Source organism: Mustela erminea, chromosome 14 (assembly GCF_009829155.1).
Source record: "Mustela erminea isolate mMusErm1 chromosome 14, mMusErm1.Pri, whole genome shotgun sequence".
NCBI lineage: Eukaryota > Metazoa > Chordata > Mammalia > Carnivora > Mustelidae > Mustela > Mustela erminea.
This window is the reverse complement of record NC_045627.1, coordinates 61,448,169-61,474,493: the sequence shown is the minus strand read 5'-3', so window position 1 is coordinate 61,474,493 and position 26,325 is coordinate 61,448,169. Positions and strand designations below refer to the sequence as shown.

General features: G+C 54.0%; 1 protein-coding gene across 3 annotated transcripts in view; it reads left to right on the top strand.

Annotated features, from left to right (window-relative positions):
• The window catches only part of SLIT1 (slit guidance ligand 1), a 168,582-nt gene that overhangs the window by 97,588 nt on the left and 44,669 nt on the right, over positions 1-26,325 (top strand). For all 3 annotated transcript variants that reach the window (XM_032313091.1, XM_032313090.1, XM_032313092.1), the window contains exons 5-13: positions 16,284-16,355; positions 17,738-17,809; positions 18,392-18,463; positions 18,954-19,117; positions 20,347-20,494; positions 20,937-21,008; positions 21,546-21,617; positions 23,748-23,819; positions 24,566-24,709. In XM_032313091.1, coding sequence (XP_032168982.1) covers positions 16,284-16,355; positions 17,738-17,809; positions 18,392-18,463; positions 18,954-19,117; positions 20,347-20,494; positions 20,937-21,008; positions 21,546-21,617; positions 23,748-23,819; positions 24,566-24,709 — 888 coding nt within the window. The remainder of the gene's footprint in view (positions 1-16,283; positions 16,356-17,737; positions 17,810-18,391; positions 18,464-18,953; positions 19,118-20,346; positions 20,495-20,936; positions 21,009-21,545; positions 21,618-23,747; positions 23,820-24,565; positions 24,710-26,325) is intronic.

The following is a 26,325-nucleotide window of genomic DNA, read 5'->3' as shown; positions in this document are numbered from 1 at the left end:
GGTGGCGTGGCTGTGGCCACTTGTAGATGTGACCTAAATGTTGGTCTGTCTCCTCATGTTAGTCTGCCTTTCTCCAGGGGACAGGCAGAGGACAGATGTGTCCTTCCCAACAGCTGTGCTGTCCTTACGGACAGCCAGAGACTCAAGATATGCAATGTGAAACAGCAGATGCTTTTGTGAAGCACGGAGGAATGGGTAGGCGATGAGGAGAGTGAAACAGGGGCAGGGTGAGAGGGCCGGGGACACACCTATCCGCACTGACTGTGATTGCAGCCCCTCACCACAGGATTCCAAAGTGTGCCTCCCTGTCTTTCAACCACAAGGGGGGTTGGAAGGAGTGACTTAGGAATCTAGTTGTAAGAAATCCCTCAACCACGCTCATCCCAGCCTGAGGCTGACATTCTGCTCTCGCCACGGCATGAATGCTCAGGGAAAAATACTTGAACCTCCTGCCATTTGTAAAAATGAGATATGTCTAAAAGTTACTATGCAGTCATCTCAGTTCTAAAACAGAGGGCCCTGAACGTAATTTAACCTTTTTTTGATGACTCAATGTCAACATTATGAGTGTTCATTATCACACTCTGCTTTTTAGGTTTTCACCTCCTTCCCCCAAGTTCATCAAATGTCACTGCTGACATGTATTTGCATCTAGATGCCTCCCGCCCACCTGTCCATCACTTTGATGATTCCAACGTGCTAAGCCAGTGTAGCGTAGTGGGAGAACTATGGGGTCTGCAGTCAGAAAGCCTAGGAAAGTTACTTTGCCTCAGTTGCATTGTCTGGAAAATAGGTATGGTGATAATTTTTTAAACTGACTTTATTTTTTAGAGCAGTTTTAGATATGTAGCAAAATTGACTAGAAAACACAGAGAGTTCCCATACCCTCTACACATGCCCAACCTCCCTCACTGTCAACAGTCAGCACAGCCAAGTGGTGGGGGTATTTATCTTAGAAGGTTGCTTTAATGATTGGGTAAAATAATATATATAAAACATATAAAATACCTACCACAGTGCCAGGCACATAGTAAATGTGCCCAATATATGTAGTTATCATTATCATCATTATCATTAATTATAATTGTGTGTTATACAAGAGTCAGTGATGACCGTTAGGGTCCTAAGGATTAAAGTTTGGTGGGAGGATCTGAGGGAAGGTGTTTGGGGACAGAGCCAGTTTTCAGCACCTCTCTGTGCTTATGTTTGTGTCTGGGCAATAGGAGGTCTGACTTCTGGAGAAATGGGACAGGATCAAACGTAACCCCTATCTGGAAGTAGCTTCCCTGTGTGGATTGGGCTTAGCACATTCTCTAAGAGTGGGTCCCTTGCAACTCATAATGATGCTGACCTGACCCTCTCTGTGTATGCTAAAAGTCCTGTGGGCTTTTTGGGAAAAAAGCTCAATAGACAAGGTCTAGTGTGTGGGCCAGATGGGTAAGGTTGAAATTGGATGGGACCAAAATGTGTCTTCAGTCCTGACCAGAAGAGCAGCCAAGAGGGGTCAGGACCACGGACAGCTCCTCCAGATGAGGGCTCCTAGGACCATAGACAGCTCTTCTGGGCGAGGGCTCCTCCTAGCTCCTGGGCTTTCCCTCCTGGTGGCCCCTTGTGGATAACTGTCAGCAACTAAAGACCATCCTCGCCCTGTAACCAGCCAGCGCTCTGTTTTTCTGCCTGCCTGGGAAGTGGTTAGGGGTCTTATATTCTTTGGGCGCCTCTGTGTGTCTATGTGGAAGGGACATTAGGGGAGGTTGACCTCTCTTTTGCCATCCCATTCCCTCAAGCTCCCCTTTTCTTCTGAACAACTCCAGAGGCCAAGACTTACAGTGCAGAGTATACTGCAAGAAATGGGGAGACATTGGGTGTTGCCTTTGGTTTAAAAAAAAAAAAAAAAAAAGGTGGTCAGGAAATAGAGGACTGGTAATGACCCAGGGACTTGGTGAAACTCTGTTGGTTTCCTTCATTCACTGCTCCTGCCACAGGCTTCAGTCAGATAGAATCAGGTATCTGTTGTGGCCTTAGCTTCCCATCACATTGGTCAAGGCCTCTATCTTCTCCATGGGGAAGCTCAGACTGGCCACTTGGTCATTGGCACCTAGTGGAGTCCCCTCCCTCGGCACAGCCTGGATTCTAGTTGCCCAGCCTTGTTGCCCCCTCCCTAGTTCTTCCCCTTCCCAAACCACACTCAATCCCACCCATCCCACTCCCAAGTCCTTACTTGGGAGAACCCAAAGAGTGTGCCCCTCAGGTTTTTGGTGAGCTTAACTGAGGAAAATGATACAGGGGAGGGATGGCCCGCATGTTGTGCCGTGTGTGTATCCCTCAAAGTAGTCTAAATTCCACCTTGGGTTAGGCTAGTCCAGTGGAAGGCTTTGTATTAGATAGTGTGGGGCTAATTGGTCTGCAAAACGGCTTCTCCTAAGCTCTCGTACCAGACCGGGAGTGTAAGTAATTGTCCTGTGAAACACATCACTATGTCAGAAGCAGACCGATTTAAAACAAATGCCGTTTTGCTAAAAGCCAATTTGCCAAAAGTCAATTCACGGAATGGCCAATTTGTCAAATGACCAATTCATCACCTTGACTTACTTCCTTTAACTGTTTGGCGCGCGTTGACCGGTTTGCATTTTGTCATTATTAGAGTATGTGCAGGACTGCTCCATTTGTCTCTATCCCTGCTCCTGGTGTTTGAACTATGGTGAAACCACCCCTAGTCTCTTCCTGTGGCTGCAGAGCAGGGAGGTGGGGCAGGGACAATCCAACTGATTCTAAGAGGCCGCTGGGAAGACAAATGGGAAACCACCCAGCTAAAACCAAATTGATAAAGGAAACAGTGAAATTTAGCAAACCGACCTCTTGGAGAATCGGCTGATCTGTAACTTGGCTTCTTGGGAAGTGATGGAGAAGCGAGTGACCTAGCACACTTGGGCCTCCTTTGGAGATGCTGATGAGGGTCTTGCTTTTCCATCCTTTGGCCACCTCTCTGGGGAGACTGGCGGGAGGCCTCGATGCTTGGTTTTGGAACCAGGAAAGGCCATGCCTCTCCCAAGCTTGTTTTCGTCTGCAGGTTCATAAAGTGCACAGCACTTCCGTCTCCACATTCCCCGCGGTCAGGGGAAGCCAGGGCCCCTGTGTAAGTAGATGCAAAGGCTTTTACAGAGTGTATTTCTCTCTTGTTTTATTTGTTTATTTATTTAAAAGATTTTATTTATTTATTTGACAGAGATCACAGGTAGGTAGAGAGGCAGGCAGAGAGAGAGGGAGGAAGCATGCTTCCCGCTGAGCAGAAAGCCTGATGCGGGGCTCAATCCCAGGACCCTGGGATCATGACCCGAGCCGAAGGCAGAGGTTTAACCCACTGAGCCACCCAGGCACCCCTCTCTCTCTTGTTTTATATATGTCTACCCATTTCTGTCTGTCTCTTTGTCCTTTTTTTTTTTTTCCCCACCTCTTCTGGTTTCTGTTACCTTACTCCATTTAATAATGTATCCTTCAAACTGCCTTAGCACCTTCTTGAAACAAGGCAGAAAAAGAATCCAGACCTGTTCTGAAGGCAGTTCTGTGGGTCCATTTCCCCCCACTCCTGCCCTGAGCTCCCCAAGATCCTTGCTCCTCCAGAAGCAGCATCTTAGCTCACCTGAGGTCTGATCCTGGGGCAGGGCACAGACCCCCTATCTTCAGGAAGATATGGAACCAAAACATGCATTGCTGTGTCATCCTTGGGTGATGCAGCATCTTAGCCCAGCACAGACTCCTCACATGCCCACCGAGACTACTTTCCCACGTTGGTGTCTGTTTGCAGTTAGTCTCTAGTCCCTCCTCACTCTGGGGTGGGCATTGTTCCTGCCCCACCATCCCCTCAGTCTGCATATCCCCCCCACTTAGAATCATGAGCCCCAATTCTTCTGGAACTTGTCACCCTGGCAGCTTTTCTCCCCCAGTTGCCTCCTCCAGTGAGGGGTCAGGGATGCCCCGCACTGGCGTCGGTTGTACACCTACAAAGCACCAGGGACTGAGAGTGGCATTGCATATGTTATCTTGAAAACCTTGTCACTGAAGTGTAACATACAAACAGCAAGCTGCAGCTATCCATGTGTGTGTCACATATTTTCATATCTATATTCCTATATATCATCTGTATATCATATCATATCTATATTTCATGTCTATGAAATAGCTTGAGCTTTCACAAGCAAAACACTTGAGCTTTCACAAGCAAACACACCTATGTGCCCAGCACGGGGTCAAGAACTAAAACATCTGGAGTCCCCAGAATCTTCCAGTCCCTCTTTCCGGTTGTTGATCTTCCCCACCCCCAAGGGTAACCATGGTTCTGACTTCTAACAACATCGCCTAGTCTTGTGCTTTATATAAAAGGCATGTGTGGTTTATAATCCTTACCACAACTCAACAAGAGGGAGCTGTTTGTTTTTTTTTTTTTAAAGATTTTATTTTTTTATTTGACAGAGAGAGATCACAAGTAGGCAGAGAGGCAGGCAGAGAGAGAGAGAGAGAGAGAGGAGGAAGCAGGCTCCCTGCTGAGCAGAGAGCCCGATGCAGGACTCGATCCCAGGACCCTGAGATCATGACCTGAGCCAAAGGCAGTGGCTTAACCCACTGAGCCACCCAGGCGCCCCAAGAGGGAGCTGTTTTTAACCCCCCTGCACTCATGAGCCACCAGGCTCAGAGAGGTGGAGTAACTTGTCTCGGAGCACACAGGCAGTAAATGGTGCCAGAGCTTGGAGTCGAGCCTAGGGTTGTCTGGCTCCAGACCTCACATTCTTTCTTCTAGATCTTGACTCTTTCTCCTGCACTTGTGCTCCCCCCACCCACCACCACTGTGTGTCAGGTCTGGGAATGCCTGAGGTTATTGGTTCTATCAGCCTGTAGGTATCCAGGACAAGAGCTTTGTCTGCCCCATGCATCTCTGCTCGGGCTCAGTAGAATGCCTGGTGATTCCTTGGGGGTCAGTGTGTGATGGTTGTGTATAGGGAAGGCCTTGCCCTGGCATTCAGATTAGAAGGGGCCTGCATCCCCCTCGCCTTCTTTACCCTCTTGCCATTACTTTGTTCTTGCCTTGGTTGCTGGGACCCATGCCTGCTGGTTCTGTTTCCTGCTTGTCCCCGAGCTACTCACTTCTGAATGGGATGCCAGCCTCAGAGCAGCTTGTCCTTGGCAGGGCTCTGAGGTTGCTTTCTGGGGTGTGAGCATTTCCTCCGAGATCTCTGTTGTGGGAATTGATTGCAGTGATGCTCAGCGGCTGCATAACAAACAGCCCGGTTGGAGGAGAAGTTACCCAGGCTGATTTTATGGTGCAGTCATCCAGGGCTGCATAATGTCTCTTCCTAATGAGGTTTCTGCAACATTAACTCTGCAGGGCTGCAGGGAGGGGCGCAGCCCCCGGAGAGTGTATGGCTTCAGGGCTGACGGCACCTGGCCCGTAGTGTTCAGATCAGCCCATTTCTCCTGCAAAGCTCAAACTCCGCCATCCATGATGTCAGCCTTTAAAACCATCCACAGGAGTGTGGATATCAAGGGTTCCCTGGGAAGAACCTGGGTATTCAACACTTGTTAAAAATCTCAAGACCTCACAGAGCATGTGTGAGCTTTAATTCTGTGAATCTTAAAACCAGCGTGGGAGGGGGACGGGGCGCCTGGGTGGCTCAGTCAGTTGAGCACCCGACTCTCGGTTTGGGCTCAGGTCCTGATCTCAGGGCTGTGGGATCCAGCCTGCTTCAGGCTCTGTGCTGGGCGTGGAGTCTGCTCCAGATTCTCTTCCTCTCCCTCTCTGCCCCTTTCTCTTGGGAGCACGTGCCTGTGTGTGCCTATGGCACTCTCTCTCAAATAAATAAAATCTTCAAAAAAAAAAAAAAAAGGCTCAGGACGGGGTGAGGAGAGGCAGGAGAGGGGATGGCCCAGCAATAATTCCCAGGGGCTGAAGCCTTGCCGTTGTCACCTACTGCGCGTGACACTCCTCTCGGTAATTTCACACACTTCTGTTTATTTACTCTTCTTACAAGCTTATGTTACAGATGAGAAAACTGAGGCACAACGAAGTTTGTGTTTGAATCCAGGTCTCCTGGCTCTCTCCTCCCAGACTGGCTTCCGCCTGGCCAGCTCCTCACCATCACTGGGCGCCCCCAGACCCCCGGGATACTGGTCTATCTCTTGGCCCTGCCCTTTGCTGGTTTGATTCTGCTGATTAGGATAGTAGAGGAAAGGGGGTCAGGAGGGCACACAAGGATTAGCAGGGAGCTGGCTACTTAGGAGGGCAGTCAGCCCACAAGCAGGAGACAAAGGCAGCTCCCTTGGTCTTTTCTTTGTCTTGACAACAGCAGGGGCACTTGGCCAAGGCCAGAGGAAACTAGTTCCACCTTCACCCCCCTCCCCCACCGTGTGCCCCTTTGGCATTGGTCCCTGGTCACTTCTGCCCCATCCTCTTTCCTCCAATTCAAACTTGACTTCTGGAGACAATGAAACAAATTCATTCACATTGAGATCAGCCCTGAGAAAGTTTGCATCTCCTGGGAGTACCTGAGATTTCTAAGCAGACAAAGCCCTGCTCCCTATGTTGAGGTAGCTGAGGTCATTGAGGTCATTAAGGTCATCGAGGTCAGAGGATGAAGCAGCATAGTTTAGGTCCTTGCCACCAAATGCCTCTAAAAGACCGACCTTGAAGGTCAGCCGGAAATAGGTGCACACATAGGCAGTCCACCTACCAGGTAGACCTGGGGCACCTGAATGTCATCCCAGGGGCTTGGGAGAGCAACAGAGAGGGGCAATTGCAGGACTAACTTCCCTCCTGGGGGGGGAGGGGTAGAGTTTGAGGGCAAGCTTGAAGGACAGGCAGAGACAAGGTGGGAGTTTCCTGCCAGATCCCAGGAGCACCTCAGAGGAGGGTGAGCACCCCAGTATCCCACCCAGGAGGCCCTGCCACCCTCTATCCTGACAGTATACACTGCAGTGGGTGCATCCTGCAGCGAGTGGGGTGCGGAAGAGACCAGGGGGCTCAGTCTCCCAGGAGCAGCGACTCCTGTGCTGATTCCAGCCACAGCCCAGTTCTCCCCAAGGCCCCCAGGCAGTGTCCCCCTGCCCTGCAAACTCCACCAAGAAAGCAAGGAAGGCTATGGGGCCGGGGTGGACACTCTCCCCACTCCTGTGGGGGCCTCCTCTTGGCCCATGACAGCGGGCGGGGGGAAAACCAAAAGGGATCAGCCAGAGGCTGCTGCTTTTCCCTCTGCTCACTGCGGGAAGGTCATGTCCAAGTGCGGGGTAGGGGGCGGGGGAGTAGTGGTGGAGGGGGGTGGGAGGGGGCGTGCCCCAACCATAGGGGCTGGTGCCTCTGCCCCTCGCTTTGAAATGCTGGCTGGGAGCAGGTTAGCCCTAGTTGAGGATTAGAGAATGTTAGAAACTTCTCTGCATCCCTCCAGGGGCTTCTCGAACTTGAATATGCATATGAATGACCTGGCCGGCTTGCTGAAATGCAGATTCTTGATGCCGTGGGGCCGGAAATCCCGGACTTCTAACAGAGTCCCTGGGGGCTCAGCTGTGGCCAGCCCAGGCACTGAGCTGCCCAGGGTGGGATGTGGGCATGAGCCAGGGGGTAACGGGGGGGGGGGGGGGACACCACACTAGCAGTAGCTGTGGGAGCCAGCCCCCACCCGCCAAGCCCCGCAGTCACACACCCATTTTGCTGGGAGGGTCGTGTTGTTGGATGGGGAGCCTGAGGGGCTGGGAGCTGACTGTAGGTCTCATCCCCAATTGCCAAGGGGGCTGAGGGCAGAACTGGTCTCAAGTCTCAGCCTCCGGATTTCCTGTCCTGGATTTTCCAATCCTGACCTCCCCACCCCTCCCTCCAGTGCCAGGTGTGGCAGCTGATGGCTCCAGGCCTGGCTGAGAGCCCTGCACACAGCGTCAGTGACGCCCCAAGCCCGTGATGACTCCTGCTTGACAGCCAAGGAGCCTCTAGGGGTTGGGAAACTTGTGTGAGTCCCCACAATGGGTCCATGGCTGGCTGTCCATTCCCAGGCTCAGGTCCTTCCCTGACAGTCTCCCAACAAGAAAGACCTGGTTGAGGTGACCTGTTTCCTTCCCCTCTAGGCCGCTAATTGGGTGGGCTTTGGGTCACCAGTCAGGCTCTGAGGGCAAGGGGACAGGCCCGGGCTGCCTGGAGCTTCCTTGTGGCTTGAGAGGCAGACAGAGCGGGTCCTGAGCTCTGCAGTGGGCTTGGCAAGCTGGCGGCAGGGATCCTAGGGCCGAGTCTGGCCTTGGCTGGTGCCCAGCAGTCCCCGGCTGGGCCCCCTGCTGATCCCCTCTGAGGCCCCCCTGCTGATCCCCTCTGAGGCCGGTCTGCCAGCAGGGCCCAATCTGGTTAGAGCGTGAAGGGGGATTAGCAGCAAGAACATGGGGTCCTGACCTCGGCTTCCTAGGCCCTGCTTTCCCCAGCCCTGGCAGAAGCTGGAGGGATTGGCAGAGTATGTGGGAGGAGGGGGCCACTGGGATAGCACCCAAGTCGGGGTGTGGGCCTGGCTGACCCCTTCTCTTCACAGAAAGGGGCCAGGCAGGCCTGGGTCTCTGGGGGTGTTCCCAGACTGGGGGGTGCTGCAGTTGGCAGACGGTTGCCTCTCAGCGCCCTTGATATTGGGTGGTGGGGTTCAGACCGTGAGGCTCTTGGCCTCAGGACTCTCAACTGGAGCTCCCCACCCAGCCCAGGTGGACTCTTAGCGACTCCAGCTCCCTCTCTATCTTGTGGGGTCCCACCGGAGTCACCTTCCTCCAATGCTGCCCAGGCCTCCCGGCTCATGTTGCTGGCGCCAGCTCAGAACTACCCAAGGGTGTTCAGTTACTAAGGCTCCATGAGGGTACGTGAAGGGAAGGACAGGGCTGATAGGAAAACAAGAGTGACCAGTGCTTCTCCAGCACCTCCTCTCTGTTTCTGAGCTCCTGCTGGGTCTGCTGAGGCCACGTTAGCCAGCTCCGCTCTCAGTCACTCTTCCTTGTTTTGGCCAGAAAAATGCAGATGGATCACAGTGAGAGAACATACATCTAATATGGGAAACAAAAACAGAAGAAAAATTATTAAATTTCTTTACTACCTAGAGCCCACTGATAAGTTCTAAAGCAGAGTGACATTCCTCTAGGGACTTAAGCACCTCAATGTTAAGACTTTGCAAAGGGCAAAAGGCAATCTTAGCCTGACCCCCACCCCCTCAAGCTCCCGAAAGTCTACCTTAACTAAAAATTCCTTTGGAATCTTCCCAAGGTACATGTTGGCAACCATCCCCCAAGCATATGACCCACCGATATACATCTGAAGGGTTTCATGACCAAGGTTTTATTAAGACAGTAATAAATGACCTTTTCCCAACAATAGCTAGCCCCCTGGAAACCTTGTTTCCACAATTTCTTAGAGACTTACACCGTTCCTAAGCCCCTCACAACTTGAAAGTATATAATGGGTCACTCCTCATGACCCTGGGGCAGCTCTTCCTGCCCATGGGTCCTGTCCCCTTGCTTTAAAAAATCACTCTTTTCTCACCAAAGACATCTCAAGAATTCTTTCTTGGCTGTCAGCTTTGAACCCTAATAACATCTTTCCTACATCACATCCGCATTAGTTCAGTTCAGTTAAAAATTAGTGAGCTCCTGCAATGTTCTAGGTCCGGCGATACTGTAGGGAGCACGGGAGACAGTTCTTTCAAGAGAGAATGGTCTGGGCCAAAAAAGACAGAGAGAGAGAGAGAGATGATGATGGTCTGGAGTGAGAGAAGGATGTTAACCCGAAGTCAGTATTCTTATTCGGTATACTAATATTTCATTATAAACCTGGTTTAGAGCTAAGAAGGAAAAGCATGGGGTCTTAGGAGTCTGAAGCAGAGGGAGCAGTCAGGGGAAGTGTCTATAGACTGAGATATGAAGGATGAGTAGGAGTTTACTGGGTAAAGGGTAGAGGAAGAATATTCTAGGCAGAGGAGTAGCGACTGCAAAGGTCCTGTGGCAGGAGGGATTTGAGGAACTGAAGGAATGACAGCATAAGTGGAGTAATAGGCAGGGATGACAGACCACAGCACCTGTCACATCAGATCCTGCAAAGTCAGTGCCACTTCTCATCCCCACCCCATTTTGCAGATGAGAACACCGAGGCCAGAGAGTTTAAAGTGACTTGCCCGAGACCATGTGATTTAAGTGGCTAAGCCAGGGCTTACTGAACCCATCTCTATGAGGACCTTCTGCTGTGGGCTTTCTCCTGTCCACACGCTGCCTCTCAGTGTGTGCTTCCTGGGCCAGCAGTACCCGTATCACCGGGGAGCTTGTCAAAGCCCAAGACCTCATCCTCACCCTTAGAATCTGGCCCCAGGCCTCTGTTTATCTCCCCAGGCTGACTCTTGTCTGGCTGCTATGTCCTTGCTCTCCAGTCTGCCTTTCACTGTCCTGCCTGGGACTTCCTTCCGTGCGCCTATCTGCCCCGTGGCTCTGCCCCCTCTGCTTCCCCCTGGCCAGGGTCCGGCCACCAGCGGCTCCCAGTCTGGGTTTGTCTCTCCAGCTCCGGCACCCTCCCTGTCTCAGTGTATCTCATTCTGCCCTGACCATGTTCACCTTTGGGTCTGTGACAAGGTCACTGTGGGATGAAGGTACAGCAAAAACACAAGATGTAGGCAAAATGGAGGGAGAAACATTACTTCAAAGAGGACTGGGAAAGACAAGACAATTTGTGACATAGGAGGTCAACTGGGGCAAAAAAACCTTGAGAATAGCTTTGTTTGGGTCTGAGCAGTGGCCAAGGCCTTGGAGGCCAGGGCAGGCTTCTGGTGCCCCCTAGTGAGCAAACTGGGGACAACAGTCAGACCCTCGGGAAAGGGACTGGCCCACTATGTTGGACCAGGGACAGAAGCCTGCTTTCTGAAGTACTGCCATGGAGGTTCTAGGACAGAAGCGAAATCGCAAGAACTCATCTTCTCCAAACTCGTGGGTGTTGTTTTTGGTTTTTTTTATTGTATTCTTTTAAAGATTAAAAAATTTTTTTATTTGACAGAGACCACAAGTAGGCAGAGAGGCAGGCAGAGAGAGAGGGGGAAACAGGCTTCCCGCTGAGCAGAGAGTCTGATGCCGGGCTCCATCCCAGGACCCTGGGTTCATGACCTGAGCCGAGGACAGAGGCTTTAACCCACTGAGCCACCCAGGTGCCCCCACCACCATGTGATGTTTTTATCTCCATTTTATAAGTAGGGACACTTAAGGACTCAGCACCTACCTTCCAGGGGCCCAGTTGATTAGTGGTACCAGCGGACTTGGAACCCAGATCCACTCCTCCCAGAGTTCTGGCTCTTTCCAGCACCTCCTGTGCCTCAGGCATACTGCCTTTTCCCCAGGCTTTTAAGGCCCACCCTTTCCTCAGGTCTAGAGGCTGGCTTCTTCCGGGGTCCCAAGTTCCCTTAAGTTCCCTTTCCTTCCTGTGGGAGGGGCTTGCTCCTGGGGGCTGGCCCTGGGCCCCTCTGCACCCACCGCTGCACCTGCACCTGCACCCTCACCTCCTGGATGGGCTCTTGGTGTCACCTCTCCTACCTGCCCTGGGGACAGCATGTTTCCTCCGTAAGCTCTGGGGCTCCCGAGCAGTGTCTAAAAGGCCATTGGATCAAATACCTCTGTAAGCTGTCCTCTTCTCTGGCCTGTTGCTGGCACTTTCTACTCTAGGCAAACCTCCCCACTCCTGGGTGGTGCCAGCCTCGATTAGGCCTCCTGCCTTCGCACGGACTATTCTGCCCCTTCCTTCCCTACTTAGCTCCCTGTGTGAGTCCTTATAGAATTGCATTTCCTGAATTGTACTTTGATGCAATACTAATATAAGAACCAGACACTTGAAACCCATTTATTATAAGGGTCTAGTATCATTGATTAGGCCACACTGTCATTTTTTATAAGGATCCCTGGAGAATTCTTGTCTCATCTTAGTACCCTGAGCAGCACTCCTCCTAAGAAACTGAATTTATACGTATACTGGGGACACTGCTAAGGGACGAGTCCCCACCCCCTGTTCCCTCAGCTCTCAGAGAGCCCAGAGCCCGTGCTTTGCCCCGGACCCGGCGGATGTGCATGGGTGACACCCTGCCTTGTTCTTCGTCTCTGCCATTGATTTTTCTTCTCTTTGCCCCACTTTTCACTCTTGCTTTCTTGCTGTTTTGTAAATCCCTATAAGCCACTTTAAAGCCTTTCTGAAACAAGGTTGGCTTAAATCAATAAACTAATCGATACAAATAAAAAAACCTTCCTTGTAGGGTGGTGGTGGGGATTAAACAGGATAGTGGATGTGAGTAGCCAGCCCAGAGTTCCCTCCCCGGCTTGGCTGGAGGGTCAGCGGCCAGCTGGGGCCCAGATGACTGTTCCGCTGGAGTTGCCCACCTCCTGTGCGCCCTCCATAGTCCTGACTCTATAGAAGTCTCCAGGCCCCTGCCCCTCCCTGCCTTGTCTTGCCCTCACCATCCATGCTTTGTTCTCCCTGGCTCCCTGTGGGGAGGAGAAAGTGGATGGCTGTGTCTGTCTTCTCTTATCCTGCCTTTCTCAGCAAGTGTGCTGTCAGCGATGGGCTCCCCTTCCCTCCCCTCCCCCCCTCCCCCTGGGATCTCAGATGCTCTAGGAACCAAACTTGCTGTGTGGGAGCAGTGTGGCTTGCCGTGGCTTGGGGGAGTCAGCATGTGGTGGGATTGTGTTGGGGGTGAGGGGAGGAAGAGATTTTCTGGTTCAGTCTGTGCATTTGACAGACAAGAAAACTGAGGCCCAAAGTGCATAGCAATGGGGCCACATTGTGAGCATACTTGGGCTCATTCACATCAAGTCTGAGTGTGACCCTGCCTTCCTCAGAGGTTCTCAGGGGCCGTTGTCAGAGCAGTCAGAGCAGGCTCTCCAGCACCGCATCCAGGCCTCTCTCTTGGACCATCCTCCCAAAGTAGTCCTGCGTTAGTCATTGACTGTCGAACTTTGAAACACAGTGGCTGAAAAGAACAGCAAACATGTACTGTCTCACAGTTTCTGTAGGTGGCTGGAAGGTCTTGGACAAGGTTGCCGGTAAGACGTTGACTGGGGCTGTAGCTTAGTCAATTCCGGTTACTGTAACAGAAATACCATAAACTGAGTAGTTTATAAACAGGCACTATTTGTTCCTCACCGTTGTGGAGGTTGGGAAGTCCCGGGTCGCGGTGCCTGCAGGCTGGCGTTGGCGAGGTCCCACTTCCTGGCTCATTGCTGTGCCCTCCCGTCTCAGACCTCTCTGGGGAGGCCGTTCATCCTGTTCACGGGGGCTCCACCCCAGGACCTAAGCACTCCCCGAGGCCCCACTTCCCAACACCGTCACACTGAGCGTTAGGATTTCAGGGTCTGAATTCTGGGGGGGCGCATCAGTGCAGAGTCCAGAAGCTTGACTGGGGCTGGGTAATCTGTTTCCTTGATGACTGATGGACATTGCTGGAAGCCAGTGCTGGCCATTGGCAGGAGGCTGTTGGTTCTCTCCATGCGGGTTTCTCCAGAGAGCTGCTTGAGTGTCGTTGACACAGCGGCTGTCTTCTCAGAGAGTGTGAGGAGGGAACCCGTGTGACTATGTGCCTGTGAGCCCCTGCGAGCCAGCGATCTCTCATTTCCCTGTGTGGCCCGCGCAGCCCTTGCTCCCAAGTCAGAAGTTTATGCATCAGACCACCCTGCCTAGTGCGAACATCTACTTAAGAAGAGGGAGAGATCAAGGTCACGAAACAGGGGGACAGTAGGCCCAGGCCAGTACAGGGTGTACGTACCTTCCTTGGAGCAATTACCTGCATGACGGAAACTGGGCAGGGGACAGAGCCACCAAGGTGCTGTCTCCAGGCAAGGAAGAGGTGACAACAGGATTAGCAGATAAGGAACGGCTCAAGAGCTCTCCTGTCCTCTCAAGACCGAGGAGCTGCTGGGAATTGTGGAGAAAGGGGGAAGCGGTTGTGCTGGCTGGGAGTGCTGGGGGCAGGGTGGCAGGTAGCACAGGGTGGGGACACCAGGGGCAGCTGGCCAGGTAATGTGGGGTGGGGTGTGGGGGCAGTTCTGGGAGCAGCCTGTTGATAGATGTGAAGAGTGTCTCTGGGAACAGGGACGGACTAAACAGAGGTGCCTGAGATGCTTGCAGACAGCTGAGATCACAGCCCCTTGGAAGGAGCCAGAAGACCCGCCTGTCGGGTGGGGGAAGGTGGGCACCAGCGTCTCCCAAAACCCACTGCCACCTGGCTGGAGGTGGGAGTCCAATGTGAAGTGACTGTTGCATTAAGGGACAGAGACAGCCTGTAGTGAAGTAGGGCCCGAGCTGTAATGGAAAATGATATCGTTTTGGAGGAGAGAAGTGTCTGTGTCACAGGCTTGAGATGCTTTCCTTCCAGGAGGGAGAGAACAGGGCGCAGGCTGCTACTGCTGATGAAGGCTTCAGACCACAGGTGCCTGGGGCCACTTAGGGGCTGGGGGAAGAGGAGAGGCTAGGGTTTGCAGGGGAGAGAGATCATAGGCTATCCTGAGGGGATAGGGTTGGGGGACCTGGGGGACTGTCTTTGCCAGGCTCCTATCTGCACTTGGCTCACAAGGATGCTGTGGCTCAGGAGGGAAAGGGGTCCGACCTCCAGATGCACAGCCAGGAGGCCAGGGGGCTGGGATCAGAATGGCCTTTCTGAGTTCAGGGACTGTGCACTCTGCTACATCGTGCTTCTGTTTCAGTCTATCAGCAGGAAGACCCGGATGGTGGGGTGGTGCCCTCACAGCCCAGGGACTGTGTGCCGGGGGGCCCTGTAGGCCATGTTCTTGGGGCTGGCAGGGAAACCTAAGGCCTGTGGGGTGAATGGCTGAAAGGAAGGTCATGGTCAAAACCCTGTAGGCCTAGCCCAGTAGGGGCTGAGGGTCTGTGGAATTGCCCAGCATTGGATCCCACGTCAGGTCAGCCCCCAGCTGTCCAGCTCAAGGACCCTGAGGGCACATTTGAGGTTGGCTGTCCTGTACACCGCCTGGGACCCATCCTGCTTTAACCTTGGGCAGATTGCCTCACTTCTTGGAGCTCAACTCTCTCCTCTGCAGAATAGGGGAGGGCGTCCATCCCCCGACTTCTAGTTCCTGCTCCTGGGGCAGCTGTGCAAAGGGTTAGCTCTGGGACCTTCACTGCCTGGGTTCGGGTTCTGGAGCCACCACTCACCAGCTGTGTTCCCTTGGATTTCTCTGCGCCTCCCTTTTCTCCTTTGGAAAAGGGGAAAGTAAGAGTGTTTGCTCCGTGGTTAGTACCACAGTCAAGTGAGTTTCCATATGTGACATGCTAGGCAGTGCTGGCCTGGGGGACATGCTTGGGACATAGTGACAGCTGAGCCTACCACTGTGGCAAGCAAAAGCTGCCCTGAAAAAGGGCCTTTGTGAAAGTCTATAGGAAGGATGCTGAGAGGGGAAGGGAGAGGCTGGTGGGCAGGTGCCTGAGGCCCTGTCTTCCCGTGGGGCCAGAGGAGGTGTCCAGAAGCTGCTCTGGGCTTGCAGGGGCCAGGAATTTTCAGTCCCTGCGGTTCCTCTTCCCTCCCATCAGGGCATTGATAATGTGGAGACTAATGTCCTCGGTGACCCCTGCTATCCGGGCTGTGGGACAGGGAGGCAGCCCCGTGACCCCCACCAGCATGAGGGAGAGGCTGCATGGGGCCGACTCCAGCGTGGGCTCAGACTCTCGGAGGTGGTTCGACAGACGGCAGGCCTGAGAGCACGGGACCCAGGCCGGACTTCATGACCTGATTCTACCACATACTGGCCGGGTTCCCCGCGGTGCCTTCCTCCCAAGTCCTGGTTCCTTATCAGTGAAACAGAGAGTGGGTCGTGGGTGGGTTACCACAGGTGTCAGGTAGCTAGGAGCTCATCAAGGAACCCCTCCTGTGCCTGCTCCTTCCTAGAGCTGGATGATGCCCTGGGAGCTGAGCTGACCTCTGGGGGGGTCTGTGGGCAGGGCTGGGGTCTGGCGAAGTCAGTCACGGCTGCCCCAGGCTCGTCCCTCCAGCTGCAACCACCTCTGTGCAGAGAGGGGAGGTAGTGGGGGACAAACCTCCCTCCAGAGCAGGGCGCCTCTCTCCAGCTCCACCATTCCTTCCTTCCTTCCTTCATTCATTCAACAGATGCTCCCCGAGCTGGCCTTTGGGTGCCCAGCACTCTTCCGGATGCGGGAGCACCATCGGGCCATCCCGGCCTCCCTGACTCATCGGGGCACTCCAGAGAAATCTCTTCTGACCAGTGTTCTTCTCCCTCTGGCTTTATCCTCTCAGGGACCTGAGTGAGAACACAATCCAGGCCATCCCCAGAAAAGCTTTTCGTGGAGCTACAGACCTCAAAAATCTGTGAGTCCAGGCCTGGGAGGGAGAAGGGTATAGGGGCTGGAGGGCTGCCCCTCGCAGGGTCCCCGTGCCTCTCCCCAAGCCCTGTGGTCCAGGCAGCTCAGGAGCTGGTATGGGCCCTGAGACGGCTTGTGCCAGCAGGGTCTTCTGGAACAGTCTGGGGTCGAAGGAAACAGGCCGCCTTTGGGGATTGGGTAGAAAGGAGTGCCATGAACTGTGGGTGTTTAGGTGAAGTTCATGGTCCATTTGAACGGCACAGTCCGCATGCGCTTGCCCTTGAGTAGACTGAGAGAGAGCCGGGTGTGAGTTCCTCTTCCAGGTACGTACTGTGGAAGTGGCCGCCAGTCCGTTAACTTCCCTGAGCTTCACTATATCATTCTGTAAAATGGGACGATCATATTTACCTCCCAGGCTTGTTCAAGTGCTATTTAAATGTGATGGTTTCTTCCTACTACTCACATTTATCCCGGTGCACGCTTATCACCTCCCCGAGCTCTGACTGCGGCAGGAATGGCAAATGCCCAGCATGCTCGTCACTGCCTGCCCCCACGTCTCTGGTAGACAACTGAGCACTGCCTTCTTTCCCAGGGACCCAGTCACAGCTTCAGTTTATTCCAAAAGCGGCATTCCAGGTGGCCACGGCTTGGCTACCGCTGCCCTTAGGAGACGTTGTCTCCTCGTCCAGCGGCCAGCACTTTCCGGTGGTCTCCAAAATGGGCCGGGGGGCAGGCGCCTGCTCCCCGGAGGATATCCAAAGTCAGGTGGAGGAATAGGATATAACTTTTTAAATATTTATTTTTTTTTAAAGATTTTATTTATTTATTTAACAGAGGTGAGAAAGGGAACACAAGCACAAGCAGGGGGAGTGGGAGAGGAGAAGCAGGCTCCCCACTGAGCAGGGAGCCCCATACAGGGCTCGATCCCAGGACCCTGGGATCATGACACCCAGGAGCCCCTATATTTATTGTTTTAACGAAATAAGAAAGAATATAAGCTTTTTTTTTTTTTTTTTTTAAAGATTATTTATTTATTTATTTGACAGAGAGAGATCATAAGTAGGCAGAGAGGCAGGAAGAGAGGCAGGCAGAGAGAGAGGAGGAAGCAGGCTCCCTGCCAAGCAGAGAGCCCGATGTGGGACTCGATCCCAGGACCCTGAGATCATGACCTGAGCTGAAGGCAGCGGCTTAACCCACTGAGCCACCCAGGCGCCCAGAATATAAGCTTTTGTTAGTATTTGCTATTTAGATCTACGCCTATATCCTGAACAAAGGACTGGGTGGGGCCAGGGCTCTTTGTTTTAAATTAACGGAGCCCTTGATCAAAACGTGGGGACACCCCTGCCCTAGGCAGCATGGTTTCCTGCACAACTTTCTTTTGCTTCACAGACAGCTGGACAAGAACCAGATCAGCTGCATAGAGGAAGGGGCCTTCCGGGCCCTGCGGGGGCTGGAGGTGCTGTAAGTGAAACCAGGGAAGAGTGGAGGGGCTGGAGAGCCTGGCAACGCGGGAGCCGGGCCGGGCACCTGGACTGGGGCTGGGAGCAGCCCACGGGGTGGGAACCCCCCCCCCCCCGATTCTGTGCCAGCTCCACAGCAGAGGCCACACTCTCTGCTCTCCTGGGCTCTGCACCCAGGGTGGTGGGGACACCTACTTACACTATAGGGTCATGCCTGTAGTGTAAGATCCAGGCTTACCCTGCTCACGACCAAGCCCAGGGCAGTGTCTGTGTCTTCCAGGACTTTCTGACACAAGAGGTATAAAGGCCTCCCTGCCTGCCTCTGTGCAAGCCCGCACTTGCGGGCAGGCAGCCTCTCCCTCCTCGCCCTCCTGCTCCCTGTCCCGGCTGCCTTATCACCGCTGTCCCAGCTCAGGCCTTCCTCGGAGGGTAGCTCTGTGTTTCCCGCTCCTCCTGGGGTGGACTCCCCAGGATCCAGCCCGGTGCTGGCTCCCCTGGAAGGTGGACCATGGATCTGGGTGTGAGAGCCTGAGGGCTGGCCTACTGCCCAGACGCCCAGTGACTCTGGTTTCCCCCCGACCAGGACCTTGAACAACAACAACATCACCACCATCCCCGTGTCCAGCTTCAACCACATGCCCAAGCTGCGGACCTTGTGAGTCAGCCCCTGGGCAGCCGAGTCGGGGCTGGGGGTGGCTGGGAAGGGGGTGGAGAAAGAGCTCCCTCTTCTTCTTTGCGTTCTCAGCGGTGGGTCATCCACTCAGGCTGGGGGTGGGGGTGTCGGAGTCCAAGGGAGAGGGAAGTGACCTAAAATGGATGTTGAATGTCATTTCTATTTGATTTTTCCTCCGAAAACAAGTGACTTGTTTTTGTGTTTAAAAATGACTTATGTGCTTTTGGGCAGCGGGTCTGTGTGAGCTCAGGAAGATGAATCATTTCTGGTCACACTCAGGCCAGCGGCTGCCCCAAACAAGCTGGGAGGGAGGCAGTGGCCGCTGGAAGCATCTTGCTGCTGCCGGTGACCCCTTGTGAGCCTGAGCGGGCGGCTGGGGCTACGTGTAGCACCCCACTCCCTGGCAGGGGGTTCCCACTGTGGGGCTGGGGCCCCAGGCGGGTGGGTTGCGAGCTGCCCTCTCTCCCGACAGCCGCCTGCACTCCAATCACCTGTTCTGCGACTGCCACCTGGCCTGGCTCTCACAGTGGCTGAGGCAGCGGCCAACCATCGGGCTCTTCACACAGTGCTCGGGGCCCGCCAGCCTGCGTGGCCTCAATGTGGCTGAGGTCCAGAAGAGCGAGTTCAGCTGCTCAGGTGGGTGCCAGCCCTGCTGGGACTCTCCACGGCCCAACCCCTGCCTTCTGCTCCCCGCCCCACCCCCCATGTCTTGCTCCCTCCCCTGACCCCCGTCACCCTGCACTAACATCCGGTCCACCCATGACCTCCTCTCTTGGCCCATCACTTTCTGCTCATCGCCTCCTGTCCTTACCCACCACCCCTGGACTGCCCACATCTCCTGTCCTCGCCCATCACCTCCTGTCCCCTTCCATCACCTCCCATCGCAAAAAACATGTCTGAGAATGTTCAAGGCAGCCTTTTCTCGTATTAGCCCAGAGTTGGCTAACATTTGGCGACAACCCAAATGTCCACCAGCAAGGGACTAGATAGACTAATTACGGTCTGTCCGTACGACAGAATACTGCTCAGCAGTGACAGAGGCAAGCTGCTGAGACGCACAACAACGTGGGCTAATGTCAGAGGTTTTGCAGCGAGCGGAAGGAGCCAGATACAATTTCATTTATTTGAATACGATTTCATTTATTTGAAGTCCACAGATCAGCAGGCCAGATCTTTGGTGGCAGGTCTCAGAATAGCAGCTGCCTTGAAATAGGGGCGTAAGGGAGCCCTCTTGGGGAATAGAAATGTTCTGTGTCTGGGGACAGTTCGGTGGGAGCACCTCTGAGAACTTCAGCCGCTGTACACTGAAGATGGTGACAAGTGTGTTATACTTCAATTTAAAAAACATATCAGCCTCTATGCTTTATCCTGGTTTTGTCACCTATCAGTGTTGTGTGGTTTTCCACAAACTAATTAATATTAAGGACTCAGTTTTCTTAACTGTAAAATGGCCACGATGGGTTAAATGAGGTACTGCGTGTACAACCCTTCTCACAGCACGTGTCCCAGAACGATAAATGGGGTCCCTGCCATTCTCTGGTGACCAGTGAGGAGACTGAGGCTCCAGAGTGTTGGGCAACACGGACTAGAACCTGGAGCTTCAGAGCGTGGGCCAGGATTTCCTCGTGTGTGAACCACACTCTCAGGCAGCACAGTTAGGTTCAGATTCAAGTTTGGCAAACATTCAGCCAGCACGTGCTGTGTGCGGGGCGCCCGCAGAGTTGCATGGTCGATCTCAGTGATCTCCTCCGGTTTATCGGGATGCAGAGAAACACTGTCTGCCCTGTCCCCACCCGTGACGCCATGTCTGGGGGTGGAGGCACGGGCATGGGATGCCCCCAGGTCACCGCCCACCATTTTCTCAGGCCAAGGGGAGGCAGGCCGATCGCTTTCCTGCACCCTCTCCTCGGGCTCCTGCCCAGCCATGTGCACCTGCGGCAATGGCATTGTGGACTGTCGCGGCAAGGGCCTCACTGCCATCCCTGCCAACCTGCCTGAGACCATGACGGAAATGTGAGTATGGGCCAGGGCGGGTGCTGGGATGTGGGCCCTGGGGCCAGACTGGGCTCTGGTGGCCCAGTGAACAGCTCGCCTGACGCCCCTCCCTATACACGGAGGAGAGACAACTGGCCTCGGCTGACCGGAGCCCTCCACCCAAAGCTGGGCAGCTCTAGAGAGTTGGGAGGGGGTGTCCCTCTGGGGTCCATTTGTCCAGCCCCGCGGGGTGAGCCTGCTGGAGTCGGTTTCTCAGTAGTAGCCTGATTTGTGGGCTCCTTTCGACCACAAAATCTGGGGTCATGGGACTCAAATACAGCAGCTCCTTTCTCCTCTGCCCGTGCCAACCTGTCTACTCCAGATGGAGGATGGGAGCAGGGGCAACGGGTCTGGTTTGGGCAGGTAAGTCTGGGAGGTGACAGTCAGGACCCCGGGTTTCCTCTGTGTTCTCGCTCTGCAGCCGACTGGAGCTGAATGGGATCAAGTCCATCCCCCCAGGAGCCTTCTCTCCCTACAGAAAGCTGCGGAGGATGTGAGTGTCTCTTGCTGCTTCTTGGGAGTCAGCCTGCGGCAGGGGGCAGGGTCTAGGGCTGGCAGGCCACGGCCATGGCGCAGGTCTTGACTCCGCCTCCAGCTTCTTCTGTGAGCATGGAGGGCGGCGGTGGCGTGACCTCACAGTGTCAGCGTGAGGCCCACGCCGGGGGTGGGGGTGTGGGGGTGTGTGGGGGGGGTTGTTGAGGCCGAATCCGGCAGGTGATCAGAGCTGACTGTCATCCCCCATCTCAGCGGGGCACTCCTAGGAGCAGTCGCGGATGTGAGAGGAGATGTAGGGCACAGCTGGGGCGCGGGGTAAAGTTTCCTCAAGAACAGACCAAGGCTGGAGCACGAGCCTCAGCCTGCACAGGGAAACAGTGGCCAGGGGCTTTTCAGGTGGATGGCAGAACTGGCCTCTTTATTTCTCTAATGTCAAAGAAATGCCTGCCCTCCTGTGGCACATGGGAGGAGGGGCCAAGCAGGGCTTGGTGGCTGCCAAGGGATTCAGCCATCTTCCCTCCTGCTCGCCTTGTAGAGACCTGAGCAACAACCAGATTGCAGAGATCGCGCCCGACGCCTTCCAGGGCCTCCGCTCCCTGAACTCGCTGTGAGTAGCCATGCCAAGTCTCCCAGGGTCCAGGGTGCCCCCGCCCCTGTGCCAGGGCCCCTCTGGAGGGGGAGGCTGTGTCCAGCTCCCCCTTCCTCACTGGTGGACACTCTGCAACTGGGAAGAGGTAGAGGGAATCCAGGCAGAGCTGTTGCCCCTGGCAACTCTGATGGCCCTCCTGCCAGGAAGGGGATTTTCCCAGCATTCTTTGCAGCACTCACCTGACATGGCCCAGACTTCGTGTTGGCCCTGCCTCCCCACTGAGGCCCAGGGTTCTGTGCTCCTAAACCCTACTCAGCTTCCCGATAAGGGCTGCCACTCTCAGCTCCAGTTGTGACATCGGCCACACCTTTTGCCTTTCATCCCAAGTGTGCTCCCAAGTTGTGGCGGGAGACAAGAAAAAAGCATTTTCCTCCACCTCTCCCCATTTCCCTTCCCTGGAGGGTTTACTTGGGGGGCGGGTGTTGTCCATGAATCTACAAAATGCCACGCAACGTCAAACATTCTCTTGGAAATGTTACTTCATCTCTTTTCCCAGTGCCCTTGCTCGCACCCCCCAGGTTCACCAAGCCCCTCGCTGTCTGAGGTGCACAGCACTGGTCTATACAGAGTACACTCAGGGCACCCTGTAGTTGGGTGAGCCCCCATTGTGAGGAGCCTTCTGTTACTCTGAGGAGTGAGTGTTTCTGCTTATCCCTGGCAGCACTGGACACATGCCTTGCCTAGATTAGGGGTCTGGGAAGTGAAATAGGACAGAGCTTCCCCTTGGGGCCTGTAGGAGGCTGCCAGCTCAGTCCCTCTGTGTGCACCCTCTTCTCTTGGAGTGGAGCATGAGTTAGTGGGTGGGCCCAATTGTGAATGGCACCCCTTAAGTTGTGCAGTGCACAACCTACACAGCTGTACCTGACAGCTTGGTGATGGGTCTCTCTCATTGGCTGAGGAGATCAGATTTTGGAGGTGGCCTGCCAAAATGCAGGGCTCTTCATCTGAGAAGTGAATGACACCTTCCTAAATTGGAACATGACAGTGACCCATTTAAGTGGGTTCCTGTTGCTCACAAAGACATCTCCCCACTATATGGGAACTTGTGTGCTAATAGACCTCACTGACAGTGTCCACCTTGGCAGAGACTGACCTGGTCTCCCTGCTTCAGCCCCTGCCCCCTCCACTCTGATCTTTCCAAATGCAAATCCGATCCTGTCTCAGAGGCTTCCTGGTGCTCCCCGCCCAGCAAAACCCAAACTATTATTCCATTTGTTTCTTCTACTCAAGCCACACCGAGCCCCCCTCCACCACCACTTCCAGGCCAGCCAGGATCCCATTGTGGGGATTTTGCTTCTGCCATGCCCTCCTCCAGAAAGGATCTTGAAGCACATACTGTTTTTACACAGGCTGAGTTGTTTCCAGGGTGGCTTGTGGGGGCTGCTTGCAATATTGGGAATGGAGTACACCCTGTCCCCGAGCCCCGTTGATACTTCTCCCTCTGCCTGAACCCATTCCTGCCTGCATGGCTTTGTGGAACCTTTGCTTTTTTCCTAATCACACACGGAATTCCTGCTTAACACAGAGAACTAAGGTGAAGAAACCCACTTGCACCCCCACTGCCTAGACCTCTGCACAGCTAAACTTTGACCTGTTTTTTTCTGGTGTGTTATCTGTTGCTTGACGTCAGAGCTCATTCTGTGTATAATGTCTGGCACTCGTGTTTTTTTCTTGTAATTCTCTGGAAATATGCACATTATCCTGCCCATGGGATTGTCTCCTCTTTGAATGTCTCCTTTTACATCCGGGGCCAGATTATTCCTGTGAAGTTTCCCAAAGGGCTCCTTTGCAGGCTTCTGTGGGTTCCATGCATGAGGCAGAGAGTGGGTATTGGGGGAATGCTCAGCAGTAGTGGGGGTCATGGCTGCCCCAACCCATAGGGTACCTTTCGGAAACTACGAAAGGAGGCTCCTATCTTAACACACTTTACTGCCACCTGCTGGCCACTTGTTAGAGCTGACCTAAACCCCTGCACTGTGCCCTGTGAATCATTTAGAGGTGGTGCCATTATGTGGGGGCCCCTTGCAAAGTCATGCCCACCTGGTGGCTGTCCTCTTACTCTCTCTTTCTGCTGCCTTTTGTCTCCAGGGTCCTGTATGGGAACAAGATCACAGACCTCCCCCGGGGTGTGTTTGGAGGCCTGTACACCCTACAGCTCCTGTAAGGACCCATCCGCTGGTGACCTTGGGTGACGCGCAGGGAGGGGGCTGGTATTCCTCTGGCCTCTCAGACTAGCCTTGCCAGCCTCTTTGGGGTTTGGGACTCAATGAGGTGAGGAGCTTGGATGATGGCAGAGCTGGGGGTGCCGCGAGGGACTTCGGGGCTCTGCGAGTCCAGGGAGGGAAGGGGGTCAGGTTCAGAGCTGATCGCAGGACGCCGGAGCTTAGAGGCTCCTGAGAGGCAGCCTGTGTTCCCGAGGAGGTCAGCAGGCCTGGGGACAGGGTTGTCTCCTACAGGGGGACACCCCAGCTCAGGCTCCGTGAAGCACGAGAGTTCAGGCAGGGGTTCCATCCCAGGATCCCAGAGGAGCAGAACCCAAATGGTCCATCTCAGATGCCTGGCAACCCAGCAGACTCTGGAAAGGAGGGGAGCCTCCAAAATGCCTTTGGGAGGTGGCCTGACCATTGTGCTCCCTGCTTCCCAAGAACCTTGTGAGCACTCGTAGCAGTTCCTTGAAAGGGAGAGGAGCAGGGGGGCAGGACAGTCCCTTGCACAGAGAGGGCAATTGGAGTTCTCGGCTTCCTGTATGCAGTGGACATCGGGAGGGCTAGCCGCCCTGCGCCTGCTCCTGGGCACTTCTCCTCGACACAGTCATGCTTGGTGCCAGGGAGGTGCCCGAGGCACGCTGATGCAACCGATTCTGCACCTCTCCCCCCCACCACCACTTGGCCCTGGTCTGCCCACAGGCTCTTGAATGCCAACAAGATCAACTGTGTCCGGCCCGATGCCTTCCAGGATCTGCAGAACCTGTCACTTCTCTCCCTGTATGACAACAAGATCCAGAGCCTCGCCAAGGGCACCTTCACCTCCCTGCGGGCCATCCAGACCCTGTGAGTGCCCTCTTGCCCTCTCCCCTCAGGCCCAGCAGGAAGACCTAGGGAGAAGGGACAGACTCTGGGGACAGGCAGCTGTCTTGCCCTGTGCCTTTTGCTCACCAGGAGTGGTCTCTTATAGAGGAAAGAGCACAGAGTTAGGGTTGGATAGTCCCGAGTTCAACTCCTAACTGTGCCTCTTACTAGCTGTGTGACCCTGGTCAAGTTAATCAGCTTCTCTGGGCCTCAGTTCACTCATTTATAAAATGAGGATACTCTTTTCTTCGTAGGGTTGTTAGGAGACAAAAGGGGACATTTGTACAGAGCTGAGTTCATTGTAAGTGCTTCTTAAATGCATGCTTAATGGGCATTTATTATGAATTTTGTTGCAGCCATTGTTTATCTGCCAGATAGTGCTCTCCATCAGATAATATCCGCATTGGGGAGGCAGCACAGGTGTGGAACAGGTCAAATAAAAGGCACAGCTCCTACTCCCTGGGGACCCTGTGCATCAGCAAGGATGTGAGCCACAAAGACAAACTTGTTAAAGCCCACACACGCCCGTCTGCCGCCCCTCTCCTGCTAATTAACTTATGGCAGGGAGAGGAAGATGGAGCGCAACAGGGAAATCTTGCCAAATATGTGAAATCAGAAGTTATAGGGAGACACGGGCAAGGTGGAAGGTTTTATACAGCTGGCGGGATGTCCAAGGGAAAAGCACGAAAGAGATTTCGTTGCTGGGGACCGCCACACAGGAGAGCCTGGGGGGATAGGGACCAGGACGGAGGGTCTCCCTCTGTGGGTGGAAGCAGAGCGAACACATCGCATGGATGGCCTACCTGGAGGTGGCCTCTGTCTTTGGTGGGATCTCAGAGAGCGCTTCTGCCTGCCAGACACCAGGCCTGAGATCCTGGCCACTGCCGGCAGGTACTAGTGGGGACAGAGCTGGGGGCAGAACCTTGGAACAGGAAGTCTTCCTGCAGTCGAGACAGGAACAGTGGGACCCTGAGAACAACAGCAGTCGCTACTGATTGTCGAGCCCTGACCCAGTGCCAGCCAGGCCGCGGCTCACTCCATGTGTTATCTTCCTGAACTCTCACAGTGGCCGGTGGCCGGACAGTCTGTCGTCCCAACTTTACTGATGAGGAAACTGAGGCAGGAAGTCATGGGACTCACTCTAGGTCACACAACACTCACAGAGCAGGTATTTGGTCTCAGGTACCTCTTCACCATCCCTGAGAAGTTAGTTAGCTTTGCCCTCGACTGTGCTTTTTCCATCAGAATAGACCTCGTTATTTAAGGCAGGAGAGCAGAACTGGACTTTCATGAACAACTATTATGTATTAACAACCAGAGTACGGTTTGGAAGAAGAATAAAGGAAACACAGACCCAGGAGTAATCAGATACTCTAAATACAGGTTTGGAGGGTTAAACGCCCTGACTGAGTCACGGGTCAGGCCTGAGTGGATTTAAACAACCCACAGCCTGCTTGATCTCTCTGAGATCTGTGGCCGAGTGCCTGGGACCCACTCCTGACTTTGCTGCTGTTGTTTTCCTTGTTCCAAGAGATTTTTCAAAGTGTTGTTCTTTTTTTTTTTTTTTTTTTAACAGCTTTTTTTTTTTTTTTTTTAAA